The following is a 17,994-nucleotide window of genomic DNA, read 5'->3' on the forward strand; positions in this document are numbered from 1 at the left end:
CGAATACACACGCACGCTCTCAAACACACTCGCGCACGCACACACTTCGGAAGCGGAAATGTAACTGTCCTGTAGGTTTCAGGGCTTCAATTACCATCACTTGCAGCATTGCTCGTTTTAATACAAACATCAAAAAATATAAGTAAATGATAGTAAGATTTTTTAAACGTAATATATTCTATTTGTAATTATTCGATCATTTGTACCACTTCGCAATAGTACAATATATCATCTACAGTCATTAGATCTATCTGATCCCAAAACTTAATGGAATGTAACGAAAAGTTTAATACTAAAAATGATTGAGGAAGTTTTCACTTGAGGTGCGTTTGATGATAATTACAGGGGAAACAACAGATATGATGTGATATACTCTACATTCATAGTGTTGGATGGAGTACTAGTAGTCGATTTCGTGAGCCGGATGTCACACACTTGACAAACAATTAGATCTAACTCACGATTCATTCCACTACATGTAATCGTAAACAAAGGTTTATTTAAAACATGTGTAATTTTAAAAGTTACAGCAATTATTAACATTTTCTTTTGAAATTGTGTATTTTATCTCAATAAATAATAATTTGGATACTTTATATAAAATGCCAAGGAATATCTGTTCTCTGTTTTCGGTTATATTATCAGCAGTGATCATGACAGGGAAAGGTAGGTTTTGATTTTGTTATATTTGTCGCTTATCGTTTTTTAATGTATCTTATTCAGAATACTTTGCTACTATAACATAACGTTACGCCTATGTTTTTATCATTGAATAACCAACTTGTAGGCCTAGGCTTACATAGCCTCATAAAAACTACACCACTGGTCATAATATTATGACTGGGGAGTCGATATACTTTAAGAAATATAGAGCGGGAGGTTCATAATTCTATGAGGGCCACTTTTCTTCATTATACTGGTTTTCCATTCCGTAGAAACAGTTAGCATAATCAATATGCCTTTGCTGCTTATGGCATGACTATTTTTAGTACCTTTAAATTATTCTACTTACTAGGTGTAGTGCTAGACTGTTATAATACAACAGTTAAGGAGTACGACGGCCATCAGCAGACGACTGTTACCGGAATACCGTGTTTACGATGGGTTCAGTTTCAGCAATTCAATGACTTCCCAGATGCCACAATATCAGATGCAGCTAATTTCTGTCGTGCTTTAGGATTTAACACACCATGGTGTTATATAACAAAACAAAAGTCTTGGGAGGGGTGTGGCATCAATAAATGTGGTGAGCAAAAATATATCGTTTAACACAAATGTATAATTAGTGACAAGTAATTAAAATTTCTTTTTGTGATTTAAGAGTGTTATCTTGCAAAAATGCATGGCGAGTTTCCCATTTAGTAGAAGTTACAAGCAAATTAACATGTTTTTTGTTGCTTATGTCTTACATGCTTTTAATTTCTTTATTTCTGTATGGATTACAAGATTGTTATAGTTCTCGTTTTTTATTTTTCTGCGTACGACTGTTATCACTAGCATACAGACGTCTGTTTTTGCCAAACCGTGTTTACGATGGAGCATGTTAAGGCATACAGTTCTACCTAGATAGCACAAAGTCAAACGCGACTTATTTCTGTCATGCTCCTAAATATCAAGAGCTGTGGTGTTATATCCAAACATCTTTGAAAATGGGCTTGAATTCAGTTTCAATTGATTTGGCGAACAAACTCTCAATTGAATAAGCTGAATAATAATCTTTGGCACTTACTGTAGTTTATAATTTAATTTTCATTTAATTAAGGTTGTCAAGATTGTTTTCGAAGAAAAATGTTGTCGTAATGTAACATTTAAATAGAACGGTTTGATTGGGTTTAGCTTGATAATGTAAAAAATTTGATGTAATCGGCAGCTTAGCTGAATAGTGAGAGTATTAGTTTGTTATTATACAGGTCAAGCGTTCATCACGACCAAGGTCAGATTTTTTTAAAAAAGTATTCCAAATGTTTATCCTCATTTATAAGCTCGTGTTTTTCTTTGGGAAAAAAGATAAGATTATAATAAGTCATGTTGGCGTTGCCGTCCGGCCGTCCGCAAAACTTAAAAATTGATAAAACGTTTTAAAGTTCTTGGTATACAGTCTTCACACTTGACCACAACATCCCCTTTTGACCTACCTTGACCTTTATTTATAATGACATTGACCTTCAAGGTTACATGTTTAAATTTCGCTTAGTTTTTGCTGATTTTTGCTATTAGTGGCTATAACCTTGTTATCTTTGAATGGATTGTCTTCAAACCTGAACACAAAAATATGTTAGGATAGACCTTTAAGGTGACTTGGTAAACCTTCACTCTTAAATGTCATTGACTTGGAAGGTCAAATTTTCATTTATCAAAACATTTCAACTCTTTTGCTGTAACTTTACTTTTGCTTTACCTTTGTTATTATTGAATGAATTGACTTAATATTATAATAGAACATTCGTATGGATAAGAACTCTATGAATATCGAACTCAAATTGAACTCGACTCGTGTATGATCTTGACATTGATGGTTAAATTATTGAATGTTTACAGATATTTGCTATTATTGAGTTCAACTTCGTAATTAATTAATGGATTATCTTAATACTTTGTAAAACCAACATTTTGGACGGGACCTTCTAAAATGTTTAACTGACTTTGACGTTTAGTTTAATAATATTTTATTGTATAAATATACACACAATATACAAATTTCATAATTTTACAGACATTATCAAGTGTACATACAAAAGGGTTGGGCCAAAAGTTCTAACAACATTATCGTGGGCCCTTCCCTGAGGTTAGTCAGACATAAGTTTATACTATTTGAATAAGGTTGTGTGATATCAAATAATTATCAATTTCAATTTTAAGTAATTTTCAGGAACTAATTTTCATGAACTCATTTTAACAAATGTTTTTATGTAAATATAAATTAATCAAATGAACATTTAACAGGGAAAAAAGTATATATATAAAATAGAAATAAATAAAATTATGATAATAAGAGTGATTAAATTAAGTTATTTAAATATTTTAAATGTATAAAGTATAAGTTTCAAAAGTCAATAGTGTTCCATTTAAAGTTATTTATGGCTTTTGAATTACGTGTTCTAAGTATCAAATTTTGAGAAAAATGAATAAATCTATTATAATAGAATGAAATAACAAAATTATTGAATTAGTTACAAAAACTGCCAAAAAAAATAATATTAATAAATAAATAAATAAATACAAAAATATTCACCGCACAAAACCCTGCTTAATCTTAAAGTACTGTTTCAGCAGTAAAAATATTTAATTTTATTCAAGTACATCTCTTGCTTGATTTAATAAAAGTCTGTACTTCCTTAAAAAGAATTTCATTTTCGGGTTCATATCGCCCTTCTATTCCAAACAAAAGTTTTCGTACACTAAGAGGATGAAAAGATCTTGTATTTAAGAACAATGTTCTTCTTTGTTCACTGTATAATTTGCATTTAAAAAAAAAATAGTGTTCTGAGTTTTCAATGTGTGCTCAACATATACAAGATGGACTTGAAACAATGTGATTATCATATAAATCCGAATTAAGGTTACTGCAGTTGTTTCTTAAACGAGTATGATGTACAGTAGAGAAGCGTTCACCTTTAATGAAAAATGAAGGGACCGATGGGGATTTAAATATTTTTTTAATGTTTGCTTTAAAGGAATGGAGGGATTCTGATTCACGTATATTAATTGGAAGTTTATTCCATAGTTGTAGTGCTGATGGTAAAACGGATTTCGAATAAATTTCTGTTCTTCTGACAATTGATGCGTAGTCTTGATTGTTTCTTAAAGAATATGGGTTTTCATGTGCATATTGTACAGATGGGTGAAATAATTGTATTAAATAAAGTGGTAATAAATTGTTTTTGCCTTTGTATATTAAAACTAATTTTTGAATATGTCTCCTATCTGAAAGCGAAACCCAACATATTTCTGTTAATAATTTTTGTATAGTAACTGATCTTGTCAATCCTGTAACAACACGGGCAGCTTCATATTGATTTTTTTCTAATGTTTCTTTCTCGTATTGCGCACAGTTATCCCAGACTAAAGACGCGTATTCTAAATGTGGACGTAAATATGATACATATATATCATTAAGTGATTCTCTTTTAATTATGAATTTGAGCATTTTCATGGAACCGAGCATTTTAGAGGCTTTAGATACTATGACTTGACTTGACTTTGACGTTGCGCTTTAAATGACATTGACCAAGAAGGTCATGTTATGAATTTTGATTAACTTGTCATATTTTTGTTATTTATATACAAATTTGATTTAAACTTGGACAAACAAAACAAAATTAAGATTTGACCTTGACCTTAAGTTGACTCTGACTGTCATGGTCAAATTAATAAATTTTCCTTTTATTGGCTATAACGTTGTTTTTTTTATAAATGGGTTAACTTTGTATTAAGACACAACATCTTTTACGCCAGGACCTCCATGTATATCAAACTCAATTTTACGTTGTCTCAAGTATGCAATTGACCTTTTCTTTTTTGATAGTTAAATTATTTTATATCTACTGATTATGGCTATTATTTGGTGTAACTTTGTAATAAATCAATGAATTATTTTCATACTTAGACAAAACAACCTTTTAAACAAAGCATTCTAAAAGTTTGAACTGACCTTGTCCATGATTTTTAAACGACCTTCACTATCAAGGTCAAAAATAATTTTATTTAAATTGTCATTATTTTGTTATATATGCACGATGAAATTCATATTTGGACATAACAACACTTTTGACCAAACATACATGAGGAATAATTTAGATATGACCTTGACCTTAAAATACATTGACCGTCAAATGATTGATTCTGAACTTTGGCATTTATTTATAGAAATGATTCGTACTTGGACAAAACAAAATGTGCGACTAGACAGACATATTAAAATTAAATTTAAATTCTTTAATTTTTTTTTAAAGATTTGTTCAAACCATTTATTTGTTTCCTTTAGGTAATGTAAAAAAGGTCGAGTGTTGACCACGCTCGGCGGTGACTCTTGTTTTATATTCTGTATTTACTTACTATTAGTGATTTGAATAACATGTTTATGAAATTAAGGAATAAATTTATTAAAAATATTGGAATTTACAATTGATCCATGGTTGAACCATTATGGTTCTTGGTCCTTCGATTAAAAACAAATATTGTAGTTTCTTTGTTAATCAGTAAATGTTTTGCATTTTATTTATGTACCATTTGACGATCAATTCAATTTCTATGAAGAAATAAATAATAATAATTAATCCACACTTTTAAATATTTTACACGTGGAAAGTGTTCCGATTTTTGTTCAAGGTATTGATCTCATACACTGAGTCTCATGGTCATTGGTTCAGATTAGTAGTCGGTCTTTTGCGGAAAAATTGAAAATCACTGTTTAGTCATTCTAGAAATTTAAAGCCGTTAAGGTTGACCGAGCGCCGAAAAATGAACAAATATTTTTTGAATTGGCAACGGAAACAACCAAACCATCAATCAAACAGTATAATTATAATGCGATGATTTTTGAAATGTTTTGGCTGTATCAATATCATTTATATCCCTAACCTTTACCTGTTAACCTATCAAAACTGATAATGTAACCCCATCACGTTTCTTTTCGTATATATTGTGAGCACTGAAAAAAAGCATAGCCAAAAAGGGGACTCCCCAAATTTTTTTCATTTAAGACTGCCAAATATTATTTATTATTTTATAGGGGTGGAGTTTTTTCGCTTCTAATGCTTTTTTAAAATATTTTTTCGGTCGATTTTACAGATTACCATCAGGCGTTGTCTGTGCAACAAAAATGTTTACCTAGGCTTCATGAATTTCGACACCTGTTACAAATAACCAACGTGTTGCAGCCTGTATCTTTTCAAGAATGCCCGGGTACATAAGTGCATGGGTTCCTTTGCTTCTGAATGAGCAAATGGGGTATCGACCAAACTTTTCAAAGGTGTAAAGATTTTTGAGAATCACTTCCTTCTGGTATTCTGCACACCTGGCTTTTTCTTATCGCGCATCCTATTTAAACTACAACATTAACACTGGCGCGTCTCCCTTGGTGACAGAGGCCTGTCATATTATAGGCCTACAAAAACTGGTGGCATACAGCTCATATAATTTTAAATTTGCACATAAAAATGACCTGAGGTTTCTAAATATCACATTTGAAGTTTTGAATCTATAACAGCCTAATGTGGCATCTATTTAAGTTACATGTTTGCGACCTTTTTATCACGTGACAAAAGCACTAGTCAGTTTGGATGACTGCTTTTATTTCCATTTAAAATTATTTTGTTTTTAATAAATTAGTTGGCACGCGTACACCATGAAAATGACGCCTTGCATCGACGAATGATGGCAATGATGAACAATTGGTGAATATAATGATGATAGTGTTCTGAAAATGATGATTCATTGATGATTATTTAAGGTATTGCCACCCTAATGGGCACTATAAGGAACTAAAAAATTGACATCAAAGGTCAGATATATACCTTAAAGTACACCTGTATGCAACATTTAAACAAAGTTTACCGTACGGAAATCAAGTTATGGCCACTTTTCTGAACTCAAGCTAGGATGTTATGAGGGCCCTTTTTTAGAACTGAGGAACCTTTAAATAATCTGCAATAACATTCTAATGCAAAATGTTATCCCATTAATTTTTGGTAAGAAACAAATAGTACCATTCAGCTAACAATCCACATCAGCAAAACTATGGTTTCTACTTAAAATTTATGAAATCTGTATAAAAAAGTTACCCTACTCCACCCATTTTTACCACGTGTCTGACTATTTTCCTAGTAAGGGAGCCTTATTTAAAAAAATCCTTAAAATTTACCCAAATGAGTGCCTGTTTTCAAAGTTTCCCTAAATTTTAAAAGAAGTATATTGGTTGATCTTGTAAAATATGAAATACTTTTACAGTCTAGTTTTGATTTTATTACACTTTGAAAATATTAGGTACCATATTTATTACTAGATTTAGCATAATTTAGCCGATAAATACCTATATAAATTTAAAAATCAAAATTAAACACCTTTTTCTTTCAAAATGTAACATGATGAATACATAAATAATGTTAAAAGAAAAACAGAAAGAAAAAAAAGTTGACCCTTCTGGGGATTGAATCCACGGCCCTCATTTTCAATGTAGTTAACAGTAGTTCTAGCCTATTTGAATACTCTTCAAAGCGAAGGTAATGCATTAGGATGGTAATACCTTAATAGAATGATGGTACCGATTATGATGATGATATATTGATGATGGGACAAGTGTTTTGTTTTACATTTGTATATGCACTATAAACTTCAATGTCAGTGAAAGATTTACTTAGACATTCGAAAGTTGTGTTCACTGCGATCTAAAATTTATAATAGCCAAGAGTATATTGTAAAATTTGCGGATTGCTTTGGTTTCTGCGCCTTGTATCAAACCAGATTTAGACAACGATTATGAAAAAATATTCTATTATGGGCAGCAGTTAAAAGATTGGTCTTGTAATATAAATCCGTTATAACGGATACTAAAGAGTAATCCTGATTTGTCAGTCATGCACTGTTAACAACAACATCTGACAGTGTTGCGGTAAAAGCACAAGTCGAAGTTTCGAATCTCGTCACGCCCAACATTTCGTCTTTACTTTGGAATTGTCTATGCATTTAACGTTCCCTAATTAGTCGTGTTAAAAAGGTCTTTATGTTAAGTATTGGCAATGGCAGCGCAGTTAATCCTGTGAAAAATGATTAGGATAGTATTTCAGACTATTTACTATGAACCTATACACACATTTCCGCCACAGAATCCGTTCCGAAAAAAAGCATTTTTGAACATTTTATTGGGTATACTGTTAATACAATGCTAGAGAGCGCTTCATGTGGCATTCGGCTTTCAAACTGGCGATCGTAAAGGCAAGATTTGATGTCTGGATTTAACCAATAGTCACAAAAAGAGAGGTAAGGGACTAAAAGGGCATAAAGAAAAAACCTAAATTCTTGCTCCCCAAATAAGCTTGAAGCAAGGTTTTGACCGGTGCGTAGGTGCTTTCCATAACTAATTTGAATCCTGTACAAACAGACCTTAGTTTTTTGTAAGTAGTGTTAACTCAGTGGAGACAGGGCCATCAAAATTTTGGGGACACTACCCCTCTAACAAGCGACATGGGCCATTTTCCGTCACTGTAAAAAATAGGTGTACAAACTTTTGAAACGCTGTCGCTTTTTATCTATAAAACATTTTGATACTCGTTCTTATCGGGCTAAAAAAGAACCCCACTTTCCATCCCCTGTGAAAATTTTCTTGTGGGCGTCTGGGGTCTCGACATTCAACCTAGTAAATAAGGTCGGGGCTTTTTCAAGCCGCCCCCCCTTTTTGGTAAAAGTTAGCAAAAGTGGAATCCAACGGCAAACACTTTCCATATGACGCACTTAGGCCCGATATGTCACTTTTTTCCTCCACGGTATATCTTGCACCTTAATCAACTATGGCGTTGGCAGTGCTCATGTCTTTTTCAGAGGTAGCGGAAATTGGCAGCCTAGGTCGGGTTTCATCTTTAACATTAGTTCTAAGTTTTACACCCACCTGACAGAAGAATATATTATATATTATCTTTCCAACGGTATATTAAACATGTACATTCACGTGCCAATCGTGGTTAAATTGAGCTGTTGCAACTAATTAGAATATGCCACACGTACCTTAAAAATGTGTAGTAGGAATATTTTTATGACATCTGTTATCATTATAAATGTGTTTGTTTTAAAATATATTCATAAAATCAATATAGCAGTACACTTAGCCAAATTTCTTATTAGTCACCCCTTAAAATGCCCTGTTTCGAAAAGTCTTAGCTATGCTTACCTATGGTTTCTGACATATTATTCAGAATGTTATTTAACTAAAAGATTGAAACCAAGTTATCGTATTAAAATCAACCATGCGTGACAAAAGTACGAAAGACAATTTCAATCACGTGCTGCTCCAGGAAATGTTGTTTGTATCAAATATGACGAATCAAAATCTTATTAGAAACAAAAATGTGTCGAAATTTTCAATATGTAAACATGGCAGCAATGTTGGTCGTCACAATTTCTTTGGGCTTTACATTGAATTCCCATTGGCAACGTTACTTAAAGAAAGTTTTAATTAAAATTGTTTTTAAGCTTTGCATGATTAAAACAAATGATAAATGAAACAAATTTATGAGGAAATTGGGAATATGTCTTACCCATAATGTGAGTCCGACATATTTCGACTCATTCCGTGTTGTTGCAAATCAAATATTCCCCGATATGACAAGGAAAAACATCAGAATAATTGAAAATGAATGTTTTCAGTATAAAGGATTTCAAGAAAATGTAAAAAAATATAGGCTGATATAATATTGAAGACTTTCCAAACATTTGACATTTATTAGAAAATTGGTTAAGAGTAATTATCATAACAAGACATTAATTCAGTAAGATAAAATGTGAATGTTTTAATTGATGATGGGGTCATTCTACAGGTGACGATGGTTTGAGTAAGTGTGGTAAATTGAGTATTGACAAACCAACAATACTAGGAAGGAATGTCACATTTTCTTTTACCCCCGACACATACGATCCAAATGCAATTCTAGAATGGCAGCGCAGCATGAATGGAATAGATCAATGGAAAACGCTTCCTTTAAACAACAACTTTACACAATATGAGAAAAATAGGATTTACTACCTGATTTTAACTGACAGTGAGAAAAACCAAGACGAGGGATTTTACCGTATTCATTATTATAATGAGACAATACATTGCTGGATGGATGCTGGAGAACTTACGCTTAAAGGTATTGTAGAATCAATATTGTTGCTGCATATTTAATTTTCTTTAATGTTTCAATGTATTTCGATGCTTATAAGTAAACAGGTAGCCACTATCTATAGCTAGCCATAATCAATTATCATTATTTTTATTTACATTATCTTACTGTAACTGCTTATTGAATATTTATTTATATGATACATTATATATGGTCTAAACCAAAAATGTTTATATCAACACAAATTAAATTACCATTTGCCTTACTATATTTTATTTTAAGCTATAAACAATTCGTGTGGACTCGTCTACCTCAGATCTGAAAAGGTGATTGTTAATGGAACCGTGGAAATCGAATATTATCCGTCAACTGATGTGATGCAAAATAGCGGTAGTTTCGAACGTAGATGGATACATTCCGTCGGAGGGAAACACAAAGTATTGACATTGGTTGGTGGTAGTTACGAAGAGAAATTTGAGCAAAATAATAAATATGTGTTGACAATAATCATGTTCAATATTTCTATGAATGGAGATTATGGTGTTTATTGTGGCTCTTCCGCAAGATACACAGATTTTATAACCGTGAAATTACCAGGTTTGTGTATGTTTCTAAACTGAAATATTTTTAAATCATAAATAACATAAACGGTGATATAGTTTGAAAACAAATAATAAAAGAGTAAAAAGCCATATTGATATACACTTGAAAGATACTTCTAACGCAACATATAAATATGATTTAATATGTCATTTAGTACTCTCTGCACATGAATGTAACGCAGTTATTCAAACATGACGGGCGGCCAGTTCTACTTGTTGATCGATTTAACATAAAGTAATGTGAGCGAAACACATTAATTATGATTATTTATAATATGCGATTGCCCACAAACTGACATCTATGACATTTTTATTTTTACACGAATTTTGACAGAATTATTGTCCGTTTAGAAGTCGTGAGTTTTTGTAACGTTTTGCAATTGTATGCAGCATTTAATCTTCAAAATTACTGAAGGTACTCACTTGTTAGATAGTACAAGTCTATGAGATGCCTAATTGGAAAAACGTTATTGGTTGAAGTTATGCATACAACAGCAGTATTTAAAACTACTGACGGTATTCACTTAAAATTCAAAATGTACATCTATTTGGAATAATATTTGGAGGTCACACTCCAAGGCTCATAACACTACCTTGACATGGTTTTTGACTGAATTATAACCCCTTTTGAAGTTCTTGGTGAAAGTTTTGCATGCAATATTTATTTATAAATTTATGAACTTATACTCTTGAAACTTAAATCGTGTCTCCTTCATCATAATGCAAGGTCATACAAGGTCCATAAATCTGATAAGATTTCTTTTTTACATTAACTTTCCTCTGACTGGCAGCTCTTGTAACGAAATGCTATTTCACTTTTACGAAATACTATTTCATTTTTTTTTACAAATTTTGATTCACTAAATACGAAATGTCATTTCGTAAATAATATTTCGTTTTAACAAGTGTTATTTAGCTTTTAACAAATGATTTTTACGAATAATTTTTCGTTTTTAAAAAATGTTATCATTTTTAACTTATGTTATTTCGTAATTAAAAGATTTACGGATGTCAGTTTATGGGCATCGTAATAATAAGTAAGCGACAATTATGAATTGTAAAAAATTCTTATTGTAATATGCTCTGCATTTAATATTGACTTGGCGCGGACCATCGGCTTGCATCAAGAAAGCCATTAAAAATCATCGATCAATTTTGCTCCTGGAAATGAACTGTTAATATCGCTTTTAAATGTAAGATTTCTATTTATAAGATTACGATTCATTTAAATTGTGGCACTTATTTTGCATTTCAAAATATACATGAGGATGCGTTGAATAAGTGCGAGCTCAAAACAAGCGTCGTACCAGCTATAGACGCTACCGAAAAAGAAAGCAGGCCCTGAAGCAGAAAAGTATAAAATTTCGCAGATATGTTTGTACAATATGTAACTATATCTATAACAATAGAATAGATCAAAATATTTCTTTTAATTTAGACTTGAAAATAGCACCTCATTCACAAAATGATCATGATAAAAGGCACGAAATAAGCAGATTTACAAATATTGAATAGGCAAAACAGAAGAAATATTTTATAATACATAAATTGCATTAGAAGGCAAGACAGATATATGACAAAAAATATATTTCACTTCATTTAAGAAATTCAATATAAGTTGCTAACGTAAAATCATGTATAATCTTTTATACCTTATATAAATGTTTTTGCGTTTCCTTTGATTCTGAATTTATTGTTTGATGAAGCTCATGGGAATGTCTAACTGTATTGCCTAGTTAAATAAAATACTTAAGTATCATTGTATATTTTTAACATTACTTTTAATATTATTATTTACAATTATTATTTGTTGTTATTGTTGTAATTTCCAAGATAATGATTCCCTAATCAGATTTTAATTATATCAAAATAACGTAGGTATTGCGTTAGAAGTGTGGTTCAGTGTGCATATTCATGTTTACATACATTCAACAAGTGCGTGTATAGTACTATTCACAAGTCTTTCAAAGCAAACTATTCAAATATTTATTAATCAAAATGAATATCAACAATTCATTATATTTCGTTGTTGTTAACAAAATCTTTTAATAGTATTCATATTTTTCAGAACCACCAAGTGTACCTGTAATAATTGGATTACAAGACATAGATAATTGCAGGGACTGTATCGTTGGTGAGGAGAATGAGATGTTCAAAATTGCTTGTGAGATACACGGTGGCACTCCTCCTCTTACCGTTACCATGACAATAGGAAATGAATCGTATAAACCTCTAGACTCGAACTTAACAACTTTTATGGTATATTTCACGGTTAGGGACCACCATCACATGGAAAATGTGATATTTTCAGTAATGAACAATGCACTGTCGTCACCTTTAAATGTTACAGCTCAGATGTTTGTTATAAGTAAGTATACTATGCTAATTTATGTGTATTTAAGATGGTATGTAGGGTACTATTACACTTTGTATACAATACCAAATATTCACTCTTTGTTTTATGTGATTTGATTAACGTAATCTCATACATTTTTATACTTTTGATATGAATGTTTTATTAACAATTTTATTGTGATATAACCTTTATTTGTATATTTACAGAACCACCCACTTTTCAATTTTTGGTGCCGGAAATTCTAAGAGATGGAGAAGCTGTTAACATCACATGTACGTTAGATGACGGAAGACCTAATCCGAATGTGAATTTTAGCATTTCCGGTACGGACGTATCGTCTGCAAACTCACATTATTATAATTCGACTTCATCTTTACATACTAATATTATCACGCTGACGTCATTCAAGAAAGAATGGAACAAAGAAAACATCACGTGCTGTCGATATAACGAATGGTACAAAATTGCGCGGGAATGTTCACCGCCAAAACAAGTTAATTATTATTGTACGTTTTTCTTTCTGTTAGATTTGTTTAACATATTGTGTATACTACATTATATCATGTTTCATTTATAGCCTGCTGAGTGCCCTTATATTTTAGATTCTTTTTACTTGATATAATTACATACTGATGTAGTAAGTGATGATATTGCATAAAAACACATGTACTGTCATAGGCAAAACAAACAAATATCTTCTGGAAAAAAGAAACTTTTATTTTCAGCCTGTAACATGAAAATGTATATTGTATTAAATGAAAATTGTTTCAATAACAGTACATGGTAATTAAGTTTAGTTTATCGTTTTGTTTAGTTCCTCCCACAGATGTGATGTTAGAAGTCAAAGTTGATGAAGACAGACTGAGCCAAATGTATGCTACATGCACTGTGTATGGCTCGAACCCAGTCTGTAGCGTTCAGTTTAAAGCACAAAGCGGTATCATCGGATCAGAAAAGTCTTCAGAGAACATAAGTCTACCCCATGGTGCGTGGAATTCTGTGTATGAAGTAAACTTGAATGTCAGAGAAGAAGACGATGGCAAAAATGTAACGTGTATGGTCAAGTGTGACGAGTTTCCTGTTGACCTTATAGACACTGTCAAAATACTTCTGCCTTGTAAGTTTCTAAATATTTCGTTAAAGTTGTTGACACAGATTACATTTAATATTAGATAGATATCTGACATATCATAAAATTCTGAAGCTCTCAGAACTAAAAGATAATTGATAAGAGATACAAAGATAAAACTTGTAAGTCAGTGCCACTTTTTAAACATTTAAATTAGTATTAAGCGAACTAGTTAGACAGATAGATAACGCGATAATTATATGGTATACTTTTGACAGAAATATGCCACGATAGTACAGTGATCCATTTTTTCTGATCAATTTGTTGCTGTGTTTTTGTTTGTGTGTGCGTATCTGTATCTGAGCTAATCATCAAGATAAATATTCCGATTTTACAAAACATTATGGCAAACATGATATTGTATTAAAATCAAATTTCAGACCCTCCAGTTATAGAGTTCAATATATCTGGATCGACATTGAATATTTCTACAGGAGAGCGGGCACATGTAAATTGTGTAGCTGCAAGCGTTCCTGCCTCCAATATATCATGGATTGAAGAGTTAAGTAATGGAAACATAACAAAGAAGCAATGTGGCTTGTCACCAAACTGCGTATTAAATATTGATACTGATGAAAATTCAAAAAGACGTTTTATGTGCCAAGTTCACTATAAGACAAAAGTTGATCGCAAATATTTGACTGTACACATAATAGGTAATGCTTTTACATCCCATTTGTTCGTTAAAGTGTTTCTATAAATACTTTCATTATAATTTCCAAAAAATAAGAATCCATGCATTGTTAAACAGAGTGTTTAAGTTACAATTTGTAAAATGTAGAAAAATGTCGTTTGTATGTTAATATTATGTTTAACAATTTGAAGCGTTTCCATTTAAATGATTCAACTTTCTTTCCGATGTGATACTTGTTAACAGCTTACCTATGCTTTTTTACAAACATAAGTTTATAACGAGTCCCAGTCATTGCGAAGTCTTAACACTCTGTATCTAGGAGTTAAAATATATTACCACTACATAACCATAGACGTGAAATTCATGTAAATTAATCTAAGTAAGTGATTAGCTAATTTTAAGGAAAATATTCATATTTATATAGAAAAAGCCGATAAAGACAGTAACTACAATGATAAACAGAAAAATAATGGCCAAGCTTCAGACAAGTCCATAATTTGGATAATACTGGGTGCATGTGTACTTGTGGTCGGTATCATTGTTATAGCGGTCTTGTTTGTTGTCATAAGGAAAAAACGCCTAAATTCTACAGGTAAGATTGACTTTATATCTTCTACGAAACACGGCGTCATTTGCAGTACCTTGTATAGGTTATCAAACGTTGCTACAAGTATAAGCATTTCCTTAAAATGCAAGAAATCAGCCGGGTATTCCAAATTTTGTAGCAAAATTGACTCCTTCCTGGACAGAAGAGTAAATGTTCTTTCTTTAACAGAAATACTCCGGATACTGTTTACCCCACAGGAGTCTACAAACAGGTTTCGAGATTTGTGCATGAAGGTAGTTATTCAAATCTAAATACAGGTAACCCGACAAAACAAAAAAAAACAAAAACATGGCAGACTGCTGTTCCAACGGCGCAACTTTTTAAGGTCTTTTGTCATCCATTTTGTTATCATGTGGTATTAAATTCTCCATTCCGATTGGCTGAGCACATGCAGTGTATAAATGTCCAAATCTTGATAGTTATATATACCGCCGTCCAGGAACGGGACACTTATTCCGAAAATAAAAACTCATTGCCAATTTTAAAATTATCCATTGAATACGGAAAGTAAAACCGAACTCATATGATGGATGAAAATAAAAACGCTGAAATTGTTCAGTGCTGTTTTATTTGCGCTCATCATTCAGGAAAAATAAATACGCATAAAATATCGAAATGTTCGACATACACGTACAGTGTTTAAATCATCAAAATATGTATTTTAGCTCAAAAATGAAGAGAGCATTTATACCAGTTGTGTTCGAGTACGCTACACGAAACATATCCTTTGACTAAAAGACCCTGGACTGAGCTTAACAACTTAAACACAAGCCTGTCAGATTTTTGGACTGAGCTTAACAACTTAAACACAAGCATGTCCGATTTTGTACAAGCAAGCCACATGTCTGCATAAGTGACTTTTTTTCGTTGGACACTTTCATATCAAAATTTTCTGTTTTAGGCACTCAATATTAGTTTTAAGCTTATTCCTGTTTAATTACGTTTACCTATAATTACAAAATGTTTTTGTATTTACAAACGGCATTATTAGTTATGTTGGCATTTCTTTTATATGTTTTTCTTCAACATTACAGAAAAGAGGGACAGCCAGGTAGATTATCACAAGCATGAGGATGACGTAGTGTAAGTGTCTCTTTACTCTTAATAAATACTTTATCAAAGAAGTAGCTTGTTTGTAAACATATATTTAAGACATTTGTCTCAGGTAGTACAAAAACAACAACAGAAAAATCTAACTTTTTCTGCAACTATATATATGTGCATATAATATTTTATGTTGGCTTTTTAAATATATCTTAAGCATTAACGATCAAAATTTGATTGTTTTATCACATGATATTGTAATAACTAAAACCTTTTTTAAATGATTTGTATATTTCATATTTGTGCCATGTTACAATTTAGACTGTTCAATTTAAATCTAATTTTAATCTTAAAAAACAATCATGAGAATCATGGTCCTGTGTATACGATTGCAGATTTTCTAAACAAAACCCGGAGGTTCGTACTTTGGGAAACTTTAATCAGAATGCGCATGTGCTTGAGAACGCGGCAGAAGTACCTGTATATTCTCAACCAGTTAAAAAGAAAACTATAGAAGACTCGGACAATACATATGCGCAAGTAAACAAAACAGGAACATCAGCTTCTTCTTCAAAAACGGTAAAGGTGTGGATAACAATTATCACATTTTCATTTGTTTTTAAAATTATATAGAGACGTTGTGATGGCCATGGCTTGCGCTAGGTAATTTGCATATTTGATATAACAATTTACTTGACTGAACATTTGTAACAGCTTTTCATCAGTATGCATTTAGATTTAAATATTATGAAATCTGGAAAATAAGTATATTTTATGTTTGTGTTTGATTTAATTTTAAGCCCCAACATGCACAGGACGGACAATTACTATATGCTGATCTTGCCTTTGATCCAAATGAGACTCCATCAAAAGCAGCAGTTGCCAAGCGGCGAGATTCCCCGACAGAATATGCTGATATAGATTATGTGAAGACAAAAACTAATAAAGGCATTGATGATACTCCTACGGAACAAGACAATATTTATGCAAACCAGTAGATTTATTTGATACTAATGACGTTTGTGTCATTGAAAAAAAAATCAACTTTACACACGAAACACTGTAAATATTAGCATGTGTATGCGAGTGTTTGTCAGGGCTTATTGCCAATACCTTAAGATTTAATCTGTCGTGAAATCAAGTTATTGAACTTTGATGAACTGCTTTTTGTGTTATGTGTTTTTCCTATGTTTTTTATGACAATGTTTATTGCGCATGCACCTTTAACTGAAAATTGCAAACAGAATATTTTATCATTAATCAATGTAGTTCTATTGTTAAAACCCTTTTTTTTTAAGTTTCACTTGCTATTTTATAAAATTGACAAATAGAAAGTCAGACAGGTATTTTATTTACATTCAGAACACCTTACCGATAAATTATAATGGACTCGGAAGTAAGGATTAAAAGAAATTGCCTGTCTTTGAATAGTGTTACAAACAATTATAAGTGTAAACTAAAAATCATGCCATCCGCACTTTTTGATTGTTACGATATGATAGTCCACGCATAAAAAAGTAAGTAAAAAAGATGTTCAGTTCTATCACCACAAAGGTCGATAAGACTTTGATAATGTCAAACATCTGAAACGACACACCACGATAAAGTTTGATTCATGATATTTTGAAAGGGATAAAAGGTAAGGAATACAGTGTTTCACAATAACCTATTTCAATGCGCTATGGGAGGTGTTAATGAGTTTATCATTTGCACAATAATTTTGAAACACGTTTTGAAAACGCCGAACCTAGTTTTTCTTTATCTTGCGTAAATTAAATGAAGGAAGTACAATGTATGCCTGGTACAT

At 31.7% G+C, this 17,994-nt stretch overlaps 1 protein-coding gene across 1 annotated transcript; it reads left to right on the forward strand.

The window, feature by feature from the left end:
- Positions 1-354: 354 nt before the first annotated feature.
- On the forward strand, positions 355-17,352 carry LOC132748208 (uncharacterized). The gene is made up of 12 exons (XM_060737770.1): positions 355-666; positions 1,016-1,246; positions 9,528-9,842; positions 10,098-10,412; positions 12,486-12,785; positions 12,980-13,279; positions 13,588-13,890; positions 14,283-14,558; positions 14,961-15,128; positions 16,178-16,226; positions 16,583-16,772; positions 16,988-17,352. The coding sequence occupies exons 1-12, from the start codon at positions 603-605 to the stop codon at positions 17,183-17,185; spliced, it is 2,709 nt and encodes a 902-aa protein (XP_060593753.1). The 5' UTR covers positions 355-602; the 3' UTR covers positions 17,186-17,352.
- Positions 17,353-17,994: the final 642 nt, after the last annotated feature.

Source organism: Ruditapes philippinarum, unplaced genomic scaffold, assembly GCF_026571515.1.
Source record: "Ruditapes philippinarum isolate M1 unplaced genomic scaffold, ASM2657151v2 ctg4687_1_1_1_1, whole genome shotgun sequence".
Classification (NCBI taxonomy): Eukaryota; Metazoa; Mollusca; class Bivalvia; order Venerida; family Veneridae; genus Ruditapes; species Ruditapes philippinarum.